Source organism: Meriones unguiculatus, chromosome 7, assembly GCF_030254825.1.
Source record: "Meriones unguiculatus strain TT.TT164.6M chromosome 7, Bangor_MerUng_6.1, whole genome shotgun sequence".
NCBI classification, from domain to species: domain Eukaryota; kingdom Metazoa; phylum Chordata; class Mammalia; order Rodentia; family Muridae; genus Meriones; species Meriones unguiculatus.
In genome coordinates, this window is record NC_083355.1 from 106,827,118 (window position 1) to 106,843,218 (window position 16,101).

General features: G+C 36.9%; 1 protein-coding gene across 1 annotated transcript in view; it reads left to right on the forward strand.

The window, feature by feature from the left end:
- The first annotated feature begins 8,000 nt into the window (after positions 1-8,000).
- The window catches only part of Catsperb (cation channel sperm associated auxiliary subunit beta), a 124,386-nt gene continuing 116,285 nt past the window's right edge, over positions 8,001-16,101 (forward strand). Inside the window, exons 1-3 of the mRNA XM_060388452.1 lie at positions 8,001-8,090; positions 11,575-11,652; positions 13,058-13,198. Of these exons, the coding sequence (XP_060244435.1) occupies positions 8,001-8,090; positions 11,575-11,652; positions 13,058-13,198 (309 nt within the window). The remainder of the gene's footprint in view (positions 8,091-11,574; positions 11,653-13,057; positions 13,199-16,101) is intronic.

A 16,101-nucleotide genomic window follows, 5' to 3' on the forward strand; every position in this document is an offset into this window, starting at 1 on the left:
ATCTGGAGGGGAGGAGGGAGGGGCTTATGGGGGGATACAAAATGAATAAAGTGTAATTAATAAAAAAAATAAAAAAGTTAAAAAAATACTTTCCTGCTCTGCTTTGCCTTTCTTTCAGTGCAGTTTAAAGAAGCACACGCATTAAAAATAAATAAGGGTTTTATATTTGAACCATCTGTTACAAAAGTAACTAATTTGTTGATTTAGAAAGACGTTTTAAAAAGTTCTATGTGTCCAAGGGCACCGTACTGAACTTTCCTGGGACTCCATTCCCTCTGGAAGAATGAGTGACATGAATGAGAGGATCTACACTTGGAGATCTGGATTTCTGATGCACAATAATGCCGTTCCTGGCAATAATGTTTTCACGGGAAACTGGGTATTGATAAGAAACAGCCCAAACTCATTTTCAGCGTGGCAGTAGGTTAAATCAACAAGTTAAGCTTTCCATTTAGAATTCATAAGTGGATGTGTCTACGATGAGGAGGCTGGAAAAGACTAAGATGACATGTGTGGTTCTCAAGTGATGGTTCTGAGGAATCTCTTTGGCAGTACGTGATGCTCTCCCCTGTGGGAGTGGAGTCCAGGCTTCAAAGCAAGGAGCCCTTTCATGTGTAGAAATTTTAGATTCTGTTCTATTTTTAAGAGCAACTGTATCACTAGTGATTCAACTCTTTGGCACGTTCACTCACTTATTTCCAAAAAGGCTATTCTATAAAGACACTTCCTTCCAGGAAGCCTAGCAGCTAAGTAGAAAGCCAATTGACTGACAGGAATTACATAGGGACCATCCTTTTTGTTAAGAAGCAGGATTAATTGAACTAATGTGCTAAATCTTGGGTAAATAATTATGCAGAGAAATTGACAGAAAGCTTCTTTATCTTTTTTTTAAAATAAACTTTAATTTCTATTATTTAATTTCTTTATTTTTCTCTTCACCTCAAACACCTGAGAATGTTGCCTCCTTCAAGAAAAGCTACCTTTTCTTTGGAGTGATGTCTTCTTAAACTACACAGACGTTTTCAAGACTGTATGATATGCCACTGGCTTTCAGCTTTGCTTGTAGCATCCTCTCTAAGGCAGATGTTACTTGACAAGCTGTTCTGCTTCATCACTGTTGGACTCCTGATGCCTTTACTGTCTTTAGGTAAAGCTATAGTTTTACATGGACTCCGGAGTTGTTACTTCACTTTTACAGGATTACTTTCCAGCTTTTATGTAAGTTGAAAAGTGTTCACAATTTTTGTTTCCTAGTCATTATAGGTTGTCTTATTGTCTTTATGATTCTTAGGTAGTAGCACACACCTTTAACCCTAGCATTCAATAGGCAGAGGCAGATGGATTTCTGTGAGTTCAAGGCCAGCCTGGTCTAGAGTGAGTTCCAAGACAGCCAAGGCTACACAGAGAAACCGTGTCTCAAAAACAAAAACAAAGATATTAAGACCTGGAGGGGACAGGAATTCCACAAGGAGAACAACAGAGCCAAAATACCTGGGCCCAGGGAGGCCTACAGAGACCAATTCTCCAACCAAGGACCATGCATGGAGAGTATCTAGACCCCCTGTTCAAAGGCAGCCCATTAGCTGCTCAGTTTCCAAGTGGATTCCCTAGTAATGGGTACCAGGGCTGTCTCTGACATGAACTCAGTGGTCAGCTCTTTGATCACCTCCCCCTGGGCAGGGTTTCAGCCTTGCCAGTCCACAGAAGAAGATGATGCTGATTGCCTTGATGCGACCTGATAAGCTAGGGTCAGATAGAAGGGGAGGAGGTCCACCCCTATCAGGGGACTAGGGAAAGGGGATGGGGAAAGGAAGAGGGAGGGAAGGTAGAACCAGAAGGAGATGAAGGAGGAGGCAACAATTGAGATATAAAGTTAATAAATTACAATAAATAAATATATAAATAAAATTAAAATTAAAAAATGAATTAAAATAAATTTAGTAGTCATTGAAAAAAACAAAAAGATTTATTTTGTTTTAAATCATGTGCGTCTCTAGGTCTGTGTGTCTTTTCATTTGTGACTACAGGTGTCTGCATATTCCAGAAGAGGACATCAGGTCTTCAAGAGCTAGAGTCACAGATAGTTATGAGCAGCCTGGAGTGGGTGCAAGGAACTAAAATTAGATCCTCTGGAAAAGAAATAACTATTCTTAATCATTGAACTGTTTGTCTATTCCTTATGCTTTTATTAAAGAAAAAAGGCTGTCCTAACTTAAATAGATTTTCTAAAAGAATGGACCCTGAAATTAAGATTTTTTTCAATAATCTCATTCACGCTGAGGGTGTGTGTGCTATAAAGGTCAGAAGTCAAAGAGGATTTGACTTGGGGATGAGATTTACTTTATACGGTTCTGAAAGTTTATCAAGTTTAATTAATTTATTCATATTTTCTGGCATTTGTTACATCTAGTCTATGAAATTGTGACAGTGATACAGGAGAAACAGTTATTAGGAGTCTTGCTTTCTGAAGTTAGACTAAACTATAAGTAAGTCCATTTTCCTTTACTAAGTTTTATTTCCTAATTTCTTTGAACTACAAATAAATTAAGGTGGTAGACTTATGGACCTAATAACCAACATTATAATTAACACTTAAAGCTGACAGAAAGGAATGAAGTATTTATATTGTCTTTCCTTACATAGTACCTCTGAGTGACCAAAAAATGGCTGAAGCAAATTTTATCTTCATAGAAATATTTGTAATGAAAAGGGGAAAAGAGGGTAAGGAGTAAAGTAAGTAAGTAAAAGAAGTAAGTAAGAGGGTAAGGGTAAGGACTGGGAGGAGAGGAGGAAGGGGGTCTGTTTAGGATGTAAAGTGAATAAATAAATAAGTAAATAAATAAATAAATAAATAAATAAATAATTGGGCATGGTGGTGCACACCTGTAATGCCAGGACTTGGGGAGGCAGAATCAGGTGGATCTCTGTAAATTCGAGGTCAGACTGGTCTATAAAGTGAGTCCAGGATAACCAAGGCTACATAGAAAAACAGTCTCAAACAAACAAACAAACAAACAACCCAAAAAGTTATAAAAAAAGAAAAAAAGAGAAATATTACTGATAGATTAGGTTTGATAAAACATACCTGTAATCTCAGAATACAAGAGGCTAATACAATAAGATTGCATGGTATTTTTTAGGCCACCCTAGGCTGTAGTAAGATTATCTGTGTAGATGTGTGTGTGTGTGATAGAGAGAGAGAGAGACTAAGAAAGAGAGAAATGAAAAGATAAAATAACATTCTCCTTTAACCACTGGATGATTTTAATCCATCTAGTCAATAAATGACTGCTACATCATGAAATGAAAGCAGAAAGCTTCCTAGACATCAGGTACTTCCTAACACAGGCATTCCACACACAAAAGAAGGAAGGGAACTTAAAAAGGCTGGAATGGAAGAAAGGAAGAAAGAAAGGAAGGGAGAATGGAAGAAGAGGAAAGGAAACAAGGAAGTCAGGAAGAAAGGATGAAAGGAAAAAGAAAGGAAAGACAGAAGAAAGAAGGAAGGAAGGAAATTGTGTTTGATAACTCGAGAACCCAGTTGGTGGAACTGTTTGGGAAGGATTAGGAGGTGTGGTCTGGTTGGAAGAGGTGTGTCAGTGGGAGCTGACTTTGAGGTTTGAAAAGCCCACATCTTTCCCAGTATCTTTGTGTCTGGTACTTGTGGGTAAGATGTAGGCCCTGATTACTGTGCCAAGGCCATGCTGATTACTGCTTGCTGCCATGCTCTCTGCCATAATGGTCATTGACTGGAACCCTCTTGAACCAAGAGTCCCAAATTAAATGCTTTCTTTTATAAGTTGCCTTGGTCATAGTGTCTTATTAGAGCAATAAAAAAGTAACTAAAACACCAAGAAAGCTTCTAAATCTCTCATGATTTGCTGGATAAATGTGGTAGGCTTGTAGTATAAAAAAATATCACTATTATACTATCATCAGAATTGAAACTACCATCGTAAAAGTCTAGACTGTGGGAAACAGAACCACCTGCTTCTTCAGGTTGTTGGGTACCAGGGAAAAATTGAAAAATGACTGGAGGGAGGAAAATGATTTGCTTAAAGATTTAAATACCTGAAAAGCGTGGACACATGACACTTTTAAATGTCACGCTCAGTGATGAACCATGTGGTTTACAGTGTTCTATGGGATCATAATGGGACTGAAAGCGCCTCGCAGGTTACTTGCAGGACAGTTGTGATAATATTATAAGGCTGTATGCTACACACGTTGGTGATAATGGCGTGGCTGTACACTGTACATGTTGGTGGTGTAATCAGCTCCCCAAGCCAACAGTAGTATGTATGGATACACGTACGGATCGAATGTGACATTTAATGGTGACAATAGATGATCAGGCATCTGGTTTATGTAATTACTACATGGTAACTTTTTACTATTCCAGTAGTGTCTACTCCTTCTTAGAAATGAAAGTTTGCTGTGTAACAGTAAGCTGTGGTAGGTTGACAGCAGCCTATTTCAGTTTGGGTTCCTTTGATTACACCAGGAGGCCACAAGACGCCTTACACAATGTAAGTCTGTCTAAGTACTCTATGATGTTTGCTCAAGGATGAAGTCTCCTAATGGCACAGTTCCAGGATGCATCCCTGCCATTAAGTGATACATGACTATACATCAGGCAGCAGCAAAGTATGGATTTTATTGGATCCTGATTCCTAACAACCACAGAAAAAAATTTAAGAATGATACAAGCAAGGAGCTGCCACAGGAATCATTGTTACAGGAAGATGTACAGGAATCATTTTTTGGCATGAAATGCTATAAACTTGTTTCATTTTTTATAAAAAGACATTTTTTTCTCTTAGAATAGAATAAGGGGGTGAGTAGATTGGGAAATAGTTCAGTCAATAGAGTGCTTGTTGGAGAAGTACAAGGACATGAGTTTTACTCTCCAGCAACATGATAAGAAGTCACCAGGGAGGAAGCAACAGGCCGATTCCTGGATGCTACTGGCCACCCAGTCTCCTCATTCTGTGAGCTCCGGGTTCAGTAAGAGACTGTCTAGAAGAAAATGTTTACCTCCTTCTAGTGCAAGAGACAACCTAAAACAAAAATAAGTCTCCAGTATCTGGGAACTGAGTTATTTCTAGTAGAGACGCTTTGTTGTGTTCTGCACTTTCAGGTCGAGGACTGGCATCTTTCATTCAGGAAAGAAGGAAAGAGTCTTTCTTACAGAGGCTTTTCCAGGAATACATTAAACTGAGATCAGTTTACTTCTGTGGTATGCATACAAGACAGGTTTTATATAGCCATGGGTAGAAAATGGGATTAAAAGGCACCACTGCAACATTACTTGTCATCTTTATGCCCATTTATGACTGCTTGGTACTGAGAAAGTCATTCAGATTCATTCTGGGTACCCTTAGTGAGTCTGTACACCAAAAAAAAAAAAAAAAAAAGAGCATCCACACAACAATGAATATGGGAGAAAGTTGGCAAATTCTGTGCGCACACAGCTCTTCCCACTTTTTGCACCTTGTGTGTTTACTTTTTTATCTTTTCATAAGTTCATTTGTCAATTACTCCTTGTAAGTCCTACTTTTCTTTCAAGACAAATATTAAGCTCTCTCTGATAGTTGCCTTAAACTTCAAGGTATAGAGACAGAATGACCCTTTGGCTGTTATGTTTTCCCTTAGATACTCAACAAGCATCTGAACACCCTAAAATAGATATATGAAGAGGTATAGATTTGGAAAACTACTACTTCTCATAGGTTTTCAAAGGAAAAATCTCTGATCCTCTTGATGGAGGCAGTTACTTGGAAATTCCAACTGCCTATCCTTTAGATTTTTCTTAGCAGGCTCTGTACTTAGTAGCAGCTGATTGGCTGTTACCAAAGTTAAGGGGACTGCTAAAGCAGCCAACTGTGAAAACTTGGCCCTTGACACTTGGGTCTTCAATCTATACAGAAGAAACAAGGCTAAATATAAAACAAATAACAACATCTAATTAAAAAAAAGACAACGTGGAAGACATACAATTAAAGGTAATGATAGTCATGAAGATGAAAACAAGACCACTGTTGTGATATTAATTTCATGTAATCACTTTTCTGTGACAATAGGATAACTGTAAATGAGTCATATGGGAGAAGGAAGGCTCCTTCATTGGTCGAATTCATAATGTTTGTTGTCACAGATGAAAAACATCTCAAATACATTTGTCTTGGACAGTTGGATAAATTCAGTTTATCCAACTGGACTTCAGTCTACAGTATTGATTCTAAACAGAAAAAAATGAGGAAAATATAAAAAGAAAGGCAATCAGTGAGGAATTAAGGGTAGTTGTGATAATGAATAAGCTCCCTGCTGTAATATTAATTTGATGTAATAAATTTTCTATGGTAATTAAATAGCTACAAATGAACCAGATTGAGAGAGGGTGGGCTCCTTTTTTGGCACAATTCAGTGTCTAGTGGCAGAAGAGATGGAAATTCCAAATGTGTGGCTTTTAATAGATGGTTACAGAAAACCCACAATAATTAAAGGCATGGGTTAGGAGAATTGTTTAACTGTTGTCAGTTTAACTGTTAAATAAGTTGAAAAAAAGGAGTGAAAGATATTGCCATTTTTTTTTTCATTATATGGCTTCCAACTTTGAATCTGACTAGTGAAAGAGATGGTATAATTGCCTGATAAGATGAAACATGTGAATGTAACACATTGAAATTTATATGCCTGAACAAGGAAGTTGTAGAGCACTTTTCTGTAAAGAAGCTATCAGATGTTGTAAGCCAGTGCAGAGTAGCTGAAATACTAATCTTACTGAATAGAAAGAGAACTTTGAGAAACACCGTATTGGAAAATATTCAGTTGTTCAAGACTGACTCCAGCTGAAATCTAGACAGCTTTTCTAGACACACAGTAACTGTCAAAAAAAGGAACATCAACCTAAGAAAAATTACATATTGAAGGAAGATTAGATAAAGATATGTGCCACTCAGTTTAGTGATAGGTCAAATATAATCATATTTTTGATATACTTGATTTTTTTTTTATTTTGTGGTATCTTCACATGTGGACAAAATTTGTTGAGTCCCATGATCTTGGTTCCCAGGTCATCTGTCACTTGGTGGTAATGACTTTGAAGCCTGTTCATTCCAAAGTCCAACAGCATTTTCTAAGTCTCCATAAAAAAAAAAAAAAGTGCCATACATGGGGAAGATTAAGCAACAGAACTGTTTTTTTTTTTTTTTTTTTTCACAATTTTTGAGGCCAGAAGCCTGAAGTCAACATGTTACCATAGTTGATTTCTTCTAAGAGCCAGGGAACAATTTGTTCTGGTCTCCCATAAATTTGTAGATGATCATCTCGGCCCCATCTGTGCTTCATCTTTTCTTTGTGTAAACTGGCCTCCTGGACCAACTCCCTCACATCTGTCCGCATCAAACACACCCTGAGAAGAAGCCCTGGATAAAGAGCATCAGAGACCTGCATTCTTGGTATACACAGGAACGACCTGCAAAGGATGCTTGGGACCATGTAGGCCACCTCTCTCAAAGTATTATTAAAATAGTAGTAGAAAAATAAATTGCCAGCTCTATCACCCTTGGAGTGTTGGTCTAGTTTGGATCATACAGTTGATACAGGATCATAAATTTCAGACTTCTCCCCTAGTTAATCTATATTGAAGAAAATACAGAGCCCCACTGCCTCTGTCTCTCACAATGACGACAGTTCTACAGATTTCAGATCCTCAATAGCAGATTTAGAACATAGTAAAGTGCTGTGTATCTGTTTCAGGGTTTTGCTGGTTGGCCAGTTGTGTTTTGGGTGCTGGAGTCAAACCCAAGGCTGTGTGCTTACTAGGAAGGCTCTAGATCTCCAGCTCTGTCATCTGCTTTTGTCACATAAGTGAAAATATTTTTTAACTTGAAGAGATGTTTTCTTTATGCCTCTGTGTAGTGGTTTTAATTTTTAAAAACTCAAAATAATATTTTCAGAGTAACCGAGTGGAAGTAATTTATGTTTATTCCCAACAGATGGAATCGTCACTCATATATATTACGATTTTACTTTTGAATATGTTTGAATTTTTGCCAGGAATAGTATTTAATAAAGGTAAGCATCAAGTTGTTTCTTTTTCAGGAGTTCTCATTCACATCCCTTCTCTATTTGCAGTTCAAATGCTTTTCATTTAATATTTTTGTTTTTTTACAGTATTTTCCCCATTGTTCTCAGGTATTACTTATTTACTGTGTCCCAAGCGTCAGGTGAGGTCATTGTGAAGTGACTGTCACCAACTCGTACATGCAGAATTGTTGTTGTTCTTTTTTATATTGCTTTTCACTTCCAAGTCATGGAATGTTCGCCATTAAAAACAGATTATACAGGGCAAATATTTTATTATTTGTACAGGTATAAACTCATTTCCTTGATGTGTAAATTATCAGGCTACAAATTAAAAAGATTCCCTGAAAGAAATATACAGACAGAATTAGTTCAGGATTCTATTTTAAATGGTTTATGTATTAATTATTATTTTATGTACATTGGTGTTTTGCTTACCTGTATGTCTGTGTGAGGGTGTCATATCCACCAGAACTGGAATTATAGACAGTTGTGAGCTGCCATGTGGGTCCTGGGAATTGAATCCAGATCCTCAGGAAGAGCATCCAGTACTTAACCACTGAGCTATCTCCCCAGCCCCAAGAGCAGCAAAAAATTTAAGGAAAAAATTTACATCTATATTGTGCACATTTCTGAGATCCTTCTGCATCCTAGAACACATGTTAGAACACAGTGGCGCTTAATTACTGAGTAGATAGAAGAATTCAGACCTTCAATTCACACTTGTGTTGCAGAATTTGATGAGATATGCATTGTCCTAGCTTTTAGTTGCAACATTGTAGAAGGGAATTTCTGAGATACATGTGGCTATAAGCCAACATTAGAGAGTCACAGAATAGGAGGTGTCAGAGAAAAGAGTGATTGCATCTTGTTGTGGAAAAGCAAGTTGTTACAGCAGGCTTCAAATAAAAGAGAACAGTCCGTCCAAGTCTTTAATATGGGCAAAATTTTTATATGCACACATGGGAAGGTGTGTTCTTCAGAAGTAGCAACAGGATGCATGATAAACAATATTTTGGAAGAGGTAAATTGCAGAGAGTGTGAGGAAGCCAGTGCATAGTTAAGTCTGACAAACTGTTCTCAAAGACTGGGAGCTGGTGTATATCATAGAGGTGCTTGCATGTCAGACAAAGAAAGGATTTCTAGCTGTAACCATTGGGAGGCTATTTACACTTGTGGTTACATAGACAAATTTGAGAATAACACTGGAATAATCATGTTGTACAAACAACATGAAGTATAAAGTAAATTAATTCAATATGTCAGCCTAGAGTAAGAAACACTTTATCCTGTTAGATTCTGTGGCTGATGTTTGTGATCTAACAAATGACCGACCAACAGGAAAAACAGCATGCAAATTTCATTTGATTTCAATATTTTATGAGGCATCGAGGTTTTTGTAGGAAGAAGTGAGGCCCTAAAGAAGTGGTTAAACCAATAGGCTATTGAACCACATTAAGAAAAGTAACAAGTAGAGGAGAGGGGGACACAAGAAGAAAAGAGAGACTGAATATGATGAACAGAGGAAGAGTCTGTTAGGAAACATATAGGAAGGAAATGAAGGAAGATGAACACTGTTTTAATATGTTTGAGCACACTCAATAATTATTTTGCTGGTGAATGGAAAAGTACAGTTTCTTTTAGCTTGAAATAATCCCCATGCCAAAGTGGTCTGTGTTTAGGGTAGCATGTTCTGATCTCTTCCAATAGCAATGTGTGAACTGAATTTGTGGCATGAGATGGAAGGAGTTTGGTTCTTCTGGTTATATGTTCATTGCTATGCGTGTGGAACTGTGAGCAAAACAAGGAATACATTTAATAAAGGACACTGGTTCTCCCTGTTTGTCCCAGAGAGTCACCTTATTCTATTTGGGGCAGACATTCCCTCAGTAATTACACTTTTATGATGTCTAAAATTGTAAAAGACGGTCCCATCTTTCCTAGAGGCACTTAAATATTATTACCATTCTAGTGTTATAAATCTAGCAAACTCTGTGCTCTAAGAGTTTTTAGACAGAAGGATCCTTCAAAACCACAGGCGAAACCACGGAGTTGGAATTTGTTTTTGTCTCTGGCCACAGCATCTTTTGCGACTTCCCCTGATTCATTTTTTTGTAGCTCAACATTTAAAAAAAAAAAAAGCCTGTTGATGTAAATGGAACTCGCAAAATGATACAGCAGTCAAGGGTTATCAGATAATTTCATTGACACCAATAACTGATAACTTTTATTTGAAGAAGACCAAAGTGAGTTAAAATCTGAGCAAAGTAGGGAAGTCAAGAGAATGTGTGGCCATTTTGGATGAGAAAGGACTAGGTTTAAAGCAAAAGATTGAAAGGAAAGGGTGGTCGTTGAAAGGTTGTCTGGTAGAGCAGAGGAAGGTCCTCACAGACCTTTCTCCAGGCTCTTCAGGCTGACTTTCTGCCAGGTATATTGTCAGGTGTGTGGCCTGTGAGCTCAGCGTCTTGAATATTGGCTGCTGCTTCTTCAAGAGGTCACAATGTTCTCACAATGCCATGCCTTATTCTTTCTGCCAAAGCAACCCTGTTCTTTGCTAAGTACAAGTCCAAACCTGTGTTCCAAACTACAGAGTTAAATGCTACATTTTTTATTGGAACATTTACAACCTCTTCCCTCTAAGGTAAGATGAAGGGATCTTCCTTCCAACCTCTTCCCGCCAGAAGCTTTCTATGAGAGCAGAAATTCCCTCTCTATCCTGGTGTGGTGGCGTAAATCTATAATTCTAGCACCCACTAGGCTGAAGACAGGGGGATGGCAGTTATTTCAAGGACATCCTGGAGTACATAGCAAGTTAAGGACAAACTTAGGAAATCCGGTCTCAAAACCACCAAAACTTTCTTCACTCTCCATCTTATGCTCATAACGAGAGTGAGGAACTGGGGAGTCACAGACGGGTTTTTGTCACCTTCTGCAAACTTGAAATCATGGCCCAGCATGCTCTGCACTGGACTTTAATCCTTTAGACTGTCAGGAAAACACACCTCACATGACCTTCAGAAATAAAGTTTTCTTTGTATGACAAGGACCTTGTTGCAGTTGTCATTTTGTGCAAGGGGTGATATGGCTTTTCTGTTCAAGTGATGGGAGATTTTTAAACATTTAAATAAGCAAAGTAAAAATCAAGCTTAATGCCTTAGCCAATCAAGTTGTTTCTGAGTATTGATGGGATATTTTTAAGAAGATGTAAAGTGCAGGATTTGGATTTTCCCTAAACACAACGAATTCAAAATTACAATTCTGGTTTTGTGGGAGATGAGAAAGTAATTTAGACAGGATCTCGTGTAGCCCAGGATGGCTTCTGGCTGTTGATCCTCCTGCCCCCACAGTTTGAGAGCTAGAATTACAGATGTGCATAATTGATAATTCTGATTCTGTAAAAAGTGCTTTGTCAGCTTGAAAGATGTGGTAGTTTTTGTGTAAGTATTTCCATCTTGCTCTGTTTTTATTTGTTTAGGTGATAAGGAGTACCACTTCACTTGTTACAATGAAGGCTCGCCTACCGACATTCAAATAATCAAGTTGTTCCTTTCCACTGACAATTTGGTAAAGTTCACTATCTGAATGTATTATAATGTCCTTTGTGTCCCTTTAAGGCCATATGTAAAATCAATGGCACTCTCTCAAGAACCTTTCACTGTACAGACGGGAAGGTGAGATCCTATGAATTTATTTCTGTACTCGTATAGGGTAGGATATTTCCTTTACCACTGAGCTTCCTAGGTAGCCTTGCTCTGTGACTGCTGTTAAAAGATGATGTCTACCTGTCTTTTTTAGACCAGCTGCAACAATCTTCATCTGATATGGAACCAATTTGTTCTTTTGAAGTTTGACAGAAGTATCCTGTCAGAGAAACATATCTCACATGACCTTAAGAAATAAAAACGTCCTTGTTATTAACAAGATTATTAATTATTGTTAATCGCTTCTTTTAGGTTGTTAGCAATAACATACTAGCTTAAGGCTACCTCGTATTCGTTAATTATAACTCTTGAGAAGCCTGTACCCTTTTTGCTTGTGATTTTGTCCTATAGGAAAGACAATGCAGACTTACAAAGTTGGGATCAAATCTTAAGTATTCTATTTATGGTTGTGTCCCCTGACACAAATTACTTAACCTTTTGGTTTGAGATTTTTATTTAAAAAGTTGTTTGTGCATGTATTTATTTTAGTTGTGTGGATATTTTGCCCACATTTATGTGCATCTACATACGAGCATGCCTGACGCCCTTGTAGGCCAGAAGAGGACATTGGGTCTGTTGGAGTTACAGAGTTCTTAGCCACCGTGTAGGCACTTGAAATGGAAGAAAAGTGCCCTGGAGGAGTAACAAGGATCTTATCCATTGAGCCATCTCTAGTTTCCACTTTTAGCTATAAAATTACTATTCTTGCCTATTTTTACACACTTGTAGTTTAGTACATGTCGGCATGGCATTGTTTTAAGCCATCACTTATAGTCTTTAACGTGTTTGCATGTACAGTCAAAGTGTTGTGTGTTCATTATGAAACTTAATCGCCACCCATGACCTTTCCTGAGGAAAATCTTTTGCTCCGATGAGCATTTTAAAAATAAGGACTTCCCAGACCAGACCAGCAGAATGTCTGGTGGGGGCAGTTAGTTTCCATCAAGCCTGATGACCTCAGTTTGATTTCTAGTTTCCATATGGTGGAGAGAACTGACGGCCTCAACTTACCTTCTGAACTCCATATGCATGCTGTTTTATAGGTGTGTACACACACACACACACACACACACACACACACCATACACAAAGTTACTGAGTTTGGAGGACTTGCTTGTAAAATTATCCCCACAGGAGATGAAAATCACTGAAGGACACAGTCTTGATCAGCACGGTTTTTTTTCATAATTTTTTCCTTACAAATAAATTAATGTAATATGCCTCTCTATATCAAAGTCTCATTAATTATGTTTCTTTCTTTTCTACAGAAAGTCCACTGTTTCTTCCGAAGTGAAAACTCTGATATTTCAAAGGCAATTCTGGGTATTTTTACAACAGGAGGCATTGCTCCCAAAATGATAGTCATGAACAGCACATACAATTTTGACTTCCACTTTAACTTATCTCTGGTAATTATGTTCTATTTTATTCTATGGTATGTGATTGTGAAGAAGAATACTCTTTCTTATTGGATGTCTTTTTGCAAGTTGGAAAATTCAGTAATGGAGTATCTCCACAGATATTTTAAATCCAGTAATTCAGAATGACATAATAAGTTGTTAATTTAAAAAGGCACACTTTTCAAGTAATTAGAAAACATTAAAATGATGGTGGTGATGATAATAAAACAAATTAGGCAGACATAATGGCGCATGCCTATATTACCAACACTGAGATGTAAAGATATGAGGTTTGCTGTAGCTTCAAGGTAAACCTGTAATACAGAGCAAGAATCTATCTCTGCACACATCCAAAAATAAATAAATCATTTAGACAAAATGTATTTTAATTAATTAATTATTTCTATTGCTTTCTGTAGATCTGACATCTTTTCTCTTTAGCATCAATTTCTTCCAGCATTTTGCAATGGCATTCTACTGGCAGTGAACTCTCCAGAATTGATCTCTCAAACACCTACAAAATATTTCATCTTCATTTTAAACAAATTTATTAAGATAAAATCACATAGCATTCATTTCCCCTACTTGACTTACATAGTTCATTGGTTTGTAATATATTCAGAGTTCCACAAATCCCCTAGTATGTAATTCTTGAACACTTCATCATCTGGAAAGACAACATATAACCATCTTTCCCATTCTTCCATTTTTGAGACCTGGGCAACCACTATTCTACTCTCTCTCTTCACCTACCTCATTCCTTCATATTTTTCCTTCCCTCTTTCTCTCTGCTCACCCAACCTCTTTTTCTTCATAGAGTTTCTCATTCTGCAAGCCCATATTGGTAGCTGCCTGTTTCTGTTTTCACAATGTATGCACGCTCCATAAATAGCAAGGGAAATGTCAATGCTTTGTTCTTTGTCTGGGTGAGTAATCGTCTACTGTAGATGTAGCAAATTTTGTTTATCCATCAGATGATGAACACTGGACTTGTTTCTATTTGTAGCTCTTATTAGTAATGTTTTGTGTATATAGTTCTTTCTGTGGAAATAGGTTTTCATTTCTCTGGGGGTACCTAACCAGGAATGGAATTGTTGGGTTATATGGTGAGGGAGTGCTGTTTTCCAAAGTGGTAGTACCCTTGTCTTTTCTACCTCAGACTACTTGGGTCATATATTTTTTCTACATCCTTACCAAAGCTCAATAAAATTTCCTCATGCATATTAAAATTATCTCATCAAGGTTTTAATTTGCATAACTTCTTTTGCTCATTGGTCACTTGAATATCTTTATAGGAAAATGCTATTCTGATTCCTTGCCCACTGTTAATTGGGTTTTCATTGTTAAATTATAGATGTTATTTATATAATTGAGGAACAGGTCACTTATAAGATATATGATTTGCAAATATTTTCTTTTAATCTGAGGTTTGTGTTTTCCCTTCCTCCAATGCATATATGTTTCTTTTTTCTTCTAAGGATTTTTAAAAGTTTCATTCCCTGTGTTTTTTGAATTACATGTAGAAAATCATTGCCCGATTCAAGGTTTTAAAGTTTTGCCGCTATTCTTGATTCCAGATATCTACAGTTTTCACTTTATATTTTTGCGTTTTGAACAACTTTGTCACCAATTTTTGTATATTACAGTACATAAGAGTCAATAGTCACTTTTGGAATAGCTAAAGTTGATTTATTCAACACTTATGGATCCTGTTTTCGAATCTATTCTCTTAGCCCTTTTATTTATTCCATTGATGGAGAGATAGTAATGACAAATGATTGTCAATTCCTATTGTTTTGATGTTGGTGGTGACAGTGTGTGTGTGTGCTTTCATTCTTTTTGTTTTATTGGTGTAAAATTATTTGTTTCCTGTGTTTTCTTGGGCATAGTTAGACTTCTTGTAGCTGTAGTTTTCCTTCTAGTATTCTTTGTAGGGCTGGATTTGTGGAAGGATATTGATTAAATTTGATTTAGTTATGGAATATGCTGTTTTCTCCATCTTTGGTGATTTAAAGTTTGCTGAGCATAGTCGTCTGAGTTGTTACTTATGGTCTCTTAGAGACTGCAAGACATCTTTTCAGGCCCTTCTGGACTTTAAAGTCCCTGTTGAGAAGTCTGGTGTAATTCTAGTAGGTCTGCCTTTATATGTTACTTGGCCTTTTTCCCTTGTGGATTTTAATAACCTTTCATTGTTCTGCACATTTGGTATTTTGATTATTATGTGGTGGTAGGATTTTCTTCTCTTGGTACAATCTATTTAGTGTTTTGTAAGGTTCTTGTACATTTATAGGTATCGCTTTCCTTACATTAGGGACATTTTCTTCTATTATTTTGTTGAAAATATTTTTTTTGGGACTTTGAGCTGAGAAATTTCCAAGCAAATAGACCCTAAAATCAAGCTGGAGTAGGCATTCTAATATCTAACAAAATTGATATTAAACCAAAATTAATCAAAAGAGATGAAAAAAAAATCACTTCATCCTTATCAAAATAAAAATACACCAAGATCACTTCTCAATTCTGAATATCTATGCTCCAAATATGAGGGCAGCCCCATTTGTAAAAGAAATATCATTAAAGTTTAAACTCCACATTGAAATACACACATTAATTGTAGGAGATTTTAATACCCCACTCTCACCAATGGACAGGTCATAGAGACAGAAACCAAACAAAGAAATAATGAAACTAACAGACATTATGAATCAAATAGACCTAACAGATATTTAGAGAACATGTCACCCAAATACAAATGAATGCACCTTCTCAGAACCTTCTCCAAACTGACCATATAGTCAGTCACAAAGAAAGTCTCAGCAGATACAAGAAAATTGAAATAACTCCTTGTATTTTATTAGACCACCACGGATTAAAGCTGGACTTCAACAAAAAGAGAAACAACAGAAAGCCTA